Here is a 7,709-nt window from a genome sequence, read left to right as displayed (position 1 = left end):
GGCAGGACTTCGATTTTTGGAACTAGATTAATTCTTACTTGAATGCAAGGTATAATAAAGTATAAAAATACCAAAAATTATTTTAAAAAACATAAAAATTTTAATATATACTTAATAAAATGAACATTAAAATGTTGAATATATCAAATTTCATACACAAAAAATTGAAGTAATACTTAACGAGTTCATTCCTCTCACATGTAATTTATGTAGGAAGAGTAGCATCTGGCTGGGGCTTGAAAAACGTTTAGGAAAAAAGTTTGCGTGCACATGGAGCCACCACTTGTGAGATTTGACGTTTTAACTTTTCTCCTAAATTTGTGAGGTAGTAGTGATCTAAACAAATGTTTAAATTTGTATACATTAATAAGTGTTATTATATTTTTAAATAATTTTAAATTAAAGATAAAATAATATTTAATTATATAATATATATATATATATATATATATTTATTTATGTATCTAAAATAAGTATATATAATATTACTCTCTTTCAAACAATGCAACTTGAAAATTACACATAATACACCTTTTGTTGAATCCCAAGAAAATCATTAGATAATAACTTAAACAGAGAATAATTTGGCGTACGCCTGTTGCATACAAATTAACTATAATTATGTAAAGACATTCAAAAATAATGGGGGAGTCAAAACTTTATATATACAAATTAAAACTAAAAAACATCATCCATCATATATATCACTACTGTAAGTCAATAGCCAGGATTATACTTACTGGGTCAAGTTACGGCAGTTATACAAACCATTCTTTTCTGTCAAAAAGTGTTCTTCGCAATGGTGGCTGCAAATTAAAACAATTTTTCCTTTGAAGTGTATTTTTGGACTCAGTCTAGTGCTGACACTGTTGCTTAAAATATTGTTAAGATTTACAGAACCCTATTTGACCGAGATATTGAAGAACAGATCAAAACAATATTCAAATAAAAGGCAACTACAACAGATTTTGACAAAATTAAGTATAGAGATCTCAGTTGCCAAATCACTCTATGATTCAGCTTCGCTCAAATTGGACGACATTTACATCATACTTTCATTAAACAACAACCAAGTTGGACGATGCATGATGGCAAGACGGTTTTTGAATTCATGAGGAGAGTGAGTCTTTTGGGTTATTGGTTTGGGTACCTCAAACCCAACCCAATTATAATCGGGCTGACTCAACCCAAACGGGTTGAGAGCTGTTGCATCAATCTGTTCTTCCATGTAAATTTGAAGTTCTGATGATGATTTTATTTCATACTCTAAATCTAACCAAATAAAGGAAAAGATTCAGGTGGGATTAATGAAGTTGAGAATTGTTATTATGAAGGTCAGGTGAAACACGCCAAGATTCCACTTAATCAAAAGTAAATTAAAACTGTCAGATTAATTTCCACTTTCAAAGAGATAAATCATATTCGCAGGCTTAATAATTAGATTCGTTCAGTCACAAATCATAGAGATTCTTTCACTATAGTCAACAAAGGCTAGATCTTCTTATACTTTAAATATGATCACGATTTCATGAAAGACTTTTACCTCAGTGGAGCAGATTGAACTTTTCTACAGAGTGAACAAAAGCTAGAACTCTAGTTACATTTGCTATAGCCGATGTGTAATTTCCCTTTGTCTTTGGTGGCCAAATTAATTAAACACCAATTCTTAATTTTGAATAGTGATTTTGGATTCGAATATGCGGTTAACAAAAAAAAAAACCAATGCAAAGGTTTTTTTTAATTTTTATTTTTGTATGGAACTTTCTCTCCAAATCTATCAAGGCAAAAGATTGATAGATAGGGAGAGATGGTGGCCATTGGTTACTCTTGTTTGAGGTGTTGTGTTGGTCCGCAAGCTAGGAAGTGTCCTAGCGGCGGGCAGGCAGTTTGTCTTTGTACTTTTCTTTGCTAGCGGCCTTCTTTGGATCATTGAGTTTACGTTGTTCCGTTTTTAGGTTATTCTGTTTTCTGTTACCTTCCCTAAGGTAACGTTTTACTTTATTTATAGTACTTGCTTAGCGAAAAAACAAAATATGGACGTTGAGCCCCTTCTAAACATGTGTTAAAAGTTCATTCAGTTTATCTGAGCCCACTCGTGCTATTAAACTTTCAAGTTGGGATTAAGAAATTCGGGCTTAACTCAGTCAATATCGTGGGCTAGAATTGTTACCCAGTTGGGCACTCAGGCACCGAAATGTTTCTCAATTTCACGGCCGCATATGGAACATAACAAGGGGCTAATGCTTTTGTTTTATGCTGCAACAAAAACCAAAAAATTTCAGATATGGGTAAGATCCTTGCCTGTTTTGAGTTTTAAGTTTGAGGGTGGAGACATGGATAAGACAATAAGCTTGTTGAGTTTAAAGACTAGAAGGTAGAGCAAGCAAAAATATCATTCATCCAAAAAAAAAAAAAAACTTATGAAGTCAAGAGCAATATTCATAATTGTCTGACAGTGAAGTAATTCTGCTCTGAATTTCTTCAAGCTAGCCTCTGCTGGTTTAGGTGTCATCTGTTAGCAGGTGTATTTCCAACAATATGTAGTCATACTGAAGAACAGAAATAAAATAAAGCAATACTTGCAATTACAATTGCTTAAAATTACCTGACATTTACATGGTGTCTCTATGATCAATATAAGACCAAAGACAATACTCAATGAGGGATTGAGAGCGCAAGTGATACAAATTGGATGCCAAAATTTTAACAGGGTGGCTATGCTGTCTCTAACAACAATCAGCTCAAGTTGGTATTCACACCTTTTACAAGTTAGCAGAGTAGTCATCTTTAATAGTCAGCATTCAGAAAATTCTCATACACTGTTCCATGGAGTGTTCTGTTTACTTCATCCCAGTTCTGTATATGTTCTGACAATGAGCCTCTGTGAATTTTAACCTGACGGCTTGCTAGTTCCATCTGTGGGAGCCTCAGAAACTCGAGAACATCTTTTACTTTCTGCAGCAAACAATGAGAATTATGACCATTGCATAGATACAAGAACCGAATGAATTAATTGGTTGAGAGTAGTTGCAATATCAACTTGGTCAGATTGATGTATCAATACTTTCAGTATAGATTGGCATGTTATGGTGGAAGAAAATAGAGTGGAATATCTCTCTTTTTTTGTTTTCTTTGCCAATTAGAAAAGCAGGATTTCATAAAATTGTCATAATCCTCACCATGGGATTCTTAACAAGATCCTCATAATATAGAATGATGTGGCGAGTACTATTAAAGTATTCTAAAGCCTGAGTTGCTGTCAACTCCGCTTCCTTCAGATCAATTATCAATGATGTGGAATTGATGGTAGGCTTATAGCTTGAAAGTGTTTCAGCCTGTAAGAAATTAATACCAGAGGGTTCAAGATCATATAATTAGTATTTATGCACATAGATAAATAGAGAGAGAGAAACCTCTTGGGTTGAATGCACATGAGACTTGTGGGTTCCATTCAATAGCTTAGCATAGCGGTCATAGGAATTTGCAATTACAGAAACCATCCGTCGCAACAGATTTCGACGAAAGAGAAAGATAGCAGAAACACCCTTTTGATTGAAGTATTCTACTATTTCTCTATGGTGCTCCATCAAACCCTGCACAATGTATGATAACAAAATTAACTCTTCCGCTTATTTTCCCATCAAACAAATATTTAACAGCAAAATTGCATATATTCCAAAAAAATTCTAAAGCCAATTGCCTTGATTGAAAAGAGTATAATCCATATATTCGAAAAAATTCACATGATTAGAGTATTTCTAAACCTGCTATTTGCAACTGTTGCAAGGTAAAATTGAGCCAACACAATACCCAAACACTACTAAATTAAGTTAGACCACATTTATAAGGATGACTTAATCCCTGCACTTCAGGGTAGCCATGAGACCACTGAAATAATTTATGAAATAGTTCTGTAGAGCACAAAGTTCTTTGCACAAAATGTAAACAAACAGCCTGATAGAAGTACTGTCACTGACTTATATTATACTGAAACATAAAATCAGCATCAAGTGTATTCTTCATAATGAATAGTGTTGCGCTGAAAACATTCTGTTATTTGTTTAAGACCCAAATGGTCCATGCAATGTATATTGGCAAGTTGCTTTTCATGATGAGCCCACTTCAGATTGCAATTACATCAGTTAGCATAAAATTTTCAATAAATTCGCCAAAACCAAAAGATTTAAGCAAATCTATTTTCCCCAAAGTTTTTTTTCTCTTTTTTTTTTTTTTTCTGCTAGAAGCTATCAACACTTTGATAGCTGCACTACAGTTGCTTCACTGTTTTGGCACCATGTAGGTGACATCCAAATTAAATGTTATAGTAAACACTTCAAAGGAAATCTCCCTTATTGTTAAGCATAATGGCTCGACTGGATTTAGCTCAGTAATTCGTTTAATTAAAATTCGAACCGAACTCAATTTGGCTCATTTTTTAATTTGAACTGAACTCGAGACAAGGGGTGTTCGGCTCGAATTAATAGTTTGAAATCATGACTTGATTCGGCTCCACTCGGCTCGAATTCAGCAGTTTGAATTCGTGGCTCAATTCAGCACAAATTCGTGGCTCAATTCAACACAAATCCTTGGCTCAAATCAAAAATTTTAAATATTATTTGGGTAAAATGATGTCGTTTTATCAATGAAGCACGAATTCAAGTCAAAAATTTAAGCCATACAATCGAACCGTCAATTCGAACCATTAATTCAAGCCTAACCGAGCTTTGAATTCAAACCATTGATTCGAGTAACGAAATCGAGCTAAACTCAAACCGAACTGAGCTGAGTCATTTTTCATCTGAGCCGAATTCAAACTGAACTTAATTTTGGCTCAATAAACTCAAGTCAAATTCGAGCCAGACTATTTTCTGTCCGAACTAAACTTGAGCCAAGGGGTGTTCGGGCTCTACCCGGCCCAAATCCACCCCTAGCTGCAGTATTTGCACTGTTCTCTGGAGTTTTAATCTCCTCATATTATTCATAACAAATTAGCACTGATACCAGAATTAAACTTTAAAACTTCGAAGTCAGAGGGAGGCCTAACACTGATAATCGCATCAAACAATTAAAAGGTCAGTGACCTTTTAATTTTTAGTGAACCTTACTGTGAAAGGCAAGACTTTTTATTTTTAGCAGGTAATTAAGAATTATTATTCTTCCACAAGTACAGGTTATTAAACTGTAGTGCATCTCCATTATTGCTAAAAAATCTTGAACAAGTGCATTCAGAAATCAAGAGAATATATGAATTCAAATTTCTAGGCTGTCCAATCCATATTAAGAAAACATCAAGTTAGAACACTCCAACTTTGAACCCTCAAGACATAGTTCTTCCTATAATATGTTCCCTTGTTATCTAAATAAGAGCTCTCAGTAACAGCCATTTCCAATTCTTTCTTCAAATAACAGGTAATAAAATATTCTTTTAAAATAACAACCGAAGCATCACAAGCTAAAGTCAGTGGGGAGACAATTATCTCAAAAACTTAATGACAAGCCTACCTGTGTAGAAAGAAATCAGATGAAGAAATATACTTTGAATTATGAACTGGATAGCTTAACTTTTTGGTAAAGTTTTGCAATCCATAATTATCAATGGAACAATCCTATTCCAATATGTAAATAGTAAACAGCACAGCCATGAATTTCTTTGTATTCCCAGTATGGTAAAGCACATGATACCATAGGACTTACGGAAATGTCTAGGAAAATAGTAGATAATTCTCTACTTAGCTTGTGTACAAATTTAAAATTCTGATTTTGTAATAAATTATTTAAGTAACTTCAAGAAAAATTCATGCACCAAACAGAGCATGGTATTAAATCATATATCACCAAAGCAAGGACCTTATTAGGACCAATAATGGAGAATAGTTTCACACATTAATTCTATTCTAGGCAAACAGTTAGGTGAATGATGTTTACTTGGGAGGTCTCACATATAAGAAGGTTTTGGGTAAACAATAGGTATCAGCCAACAATATGTCATCTAATGAATCGGTTATCATAAAGACAAATTAGAAGGCGACTTCATACCTGATTAAGCATCCACTTAAAGCCAACTGCTGCAGAGCACTCATTCTTGGAAGCACTAGTTAACCAATCCAAGTTATAAACTTTGTCTAGAGTATTTATAATTGAAGAAATACTTCTCCTCTGATCAATTCTGGCAAAAATCTCCCCATTTGAGCTCACATTAATATGACTATTTAACAAGGTCTCAAACCATCCACTTCCTGATCTCTGCATTGTTATTATGGCAAACAATCTAACAGGATTCCGTTTGCATTCAGCTCTGCCCATACAACAAAACACAACATAATAAGAATGAGCTCATGATCAAAACTCTTGGAAAACAAAAAATTATTAATTACCTGCTAAAAGTCTGGGGATCTGGGTAATGCAATTGAGGAACTTCTAACTGTTTAGTGCCATTATCGCCAGAAATCTCTGATTGTTTAATGTCATTATCAGTATAAGCTGTCTCTATGACAAGGATGTTTTGGTATTTAAATTTGGTACCAGTGCTCACATGTTTTAACCGGATTGAGCAGATTAAAACCCCACAAACCATCGCAAATAGTAAAGCCATCATCCTTAAGAATAAGGTAGATTTCTTCGCAGGCTTAATAATTAAAGCATCCTAAAGCAACAAAGGAAAATGATGAAATATATAAAAGTTTGCGAATTAAATTCAAGGGCAAAAAATTTACAGACATATTTACATTCTAATCTCATCTGAGCCAGGTAAATCATAGAACAAACAGAAGAAATAATTATATGAAAGACAAGAAGTACAGAGGAAAATGGAACGCAGCACAGAAATATAAATGTTACCGGAAAAGCAACGACAAGGCACAACATCTTTAAAACTAGTGTACAGGCCAGACAAAACAAACAAAAAAGCAATAAACTCTACAGTGAAAACCCAGATCGGAACTTGCACAGAAAACAGAAATCTCAGACCGACCAATCTTTCACAAAACTTAAAGAATAACCCATTAAAGGAAGAACCTTTCCAAAGAGCAAGAACAAATAACAGAAATTTTAAAAAAGTTCAAATGTTTGAGGGGAAAAGAAAGTGAAATTATGGGAAACAATGAAACATAGTACCTTGCTGAAGAAACAGACGTAGTCCGCCATTGCTATGTCCAGAATGTGAATAGAAAAAACCCAGTAAAGTTAAAAGCAGAAGAAGTAGAAGAAGAAAATAAAACCCTCTTCTTCTCGTACAGTCAGCTCCAAGAGAACAAGGAAGACGAAGCAGAGCACAAGAACAAGAAGACAAACAGATATGTCATAATGTTATGTCTGAGAATGGAAGCAATTTAGCCTCGTGGAAAACAAAGGCCTTCAACAAGGAAAAAAATACAAAAAGAGTGTTGTCTTCGGCTGCGTTTATGAGCAGTATCAGTGTTTGCCGTAAATACTGGGCACCACTGCTTCTCGACGCTCGGAGTCACAACACAATGTCTTTGTCCGGTCCGGTAAATAGACATTGACTTTGACCTTTGTTTTTTTTTTTAGTTTAAAAAATGTGAGCAATTTTGAATCATCCATCCAGTAATTTTGATAGTGCAAAAACTCAAATATTTTTTTTTTCTAAAAAAATTGGCAATTAATACAATTTTTAACCGATTTCTTTATCTAATTTCCTAACCTGAGTAAATTTATTATTCGGCAAAAGATGGTGATAAATTTCGGTTTAC

At 34.0% G+C, this 7,709-nt stretch overlaps 1 protein-coding gene across 2 annotated transcripts; it reads right to left on the bottom strand.

Moving 5' to 3' along the window:
* Window positions 1-2,421: 2,421 nt before the first annotated feature.
* On the bottom strand, window positions 2,422-7,508 carry LOC123215397. 2 transcript variants are annotated; one of them, XR_006502039.1, is made up of 7 exons: window positions 7,114-7,508; window positions 6,375-6,643; window positions 6,037-6,295; window positions 3,414-3,593; window positions 3,180-3,335; window positions 2,606-2,955; window positions 2,422-2,512 (listed from the first exon to the last, which is right to left on the bottom strand). XR_006502039.1 is itself a non-coding variant. In XM_044635467.1 (6 exons), the coding sequence occupies exons 1-6, from the start codon at window positions 7,141-7,143 to the stop codon at window positions 2,788-2,790; spliced, it is 1,062 nt and encodes a 353-aa protein (XP_044491402.1). In that variant the 5' UTR covers window positions 7,144-7,508; the 3' UTR covers window positions 2,564-2,787. The 2 variants fall into 2 exon arrangements, 1 of the variants encoding a protein (XP_044491402.1); XM_044635467.1 differs by lacking the exon at window positions 2,422-2,512 and having other exon boundaries at window positions 2,564-2,955.
* Window positions 7,509-7,709: the final 201 nt, after the last annotated feature.

This window comes from Mangifera indica, chromosome 1 (assembly GCF_011075055.1).
Source record: "Mangifera indica cultivar Alphonso chromosome 1, CATAS_Mindica_2.1, whole genome shotgun sequence".
Lineage (NCBI taxonomy): Eukaryota > Viridiplantae > Streptophyta > Magnoliopsida > Sapindales > Anacardiaceae > Mangifera > Mangifera indica.
Note: the sequence above shows the minus strand (reverse complement) of the source record. Positions and strands in the feature narration are given on the sequence as shown.

Coding starts and splice junctions, on each gene's coding strand:
- LOC123215397 (XM_044635467.1), bottom strand. CDS start 7,143: ATGGCGGACTACGTCTGTTTCTTCAGCAAG. Junction 6,296..6,374: donor GATCCCCAGACTTTTAGCAG/GTAATTAATAAT, acceptor TTGTATGGGCAG/AGCTGAATGCAAACGGAATC. Junction 2,956..3,179: donor ATCTTGTTAAGAATCCCATG/GTGAGGATTATG, acceptor TGTTTGCTGCAG/AAAGTAAAAGATGTTCTCGA.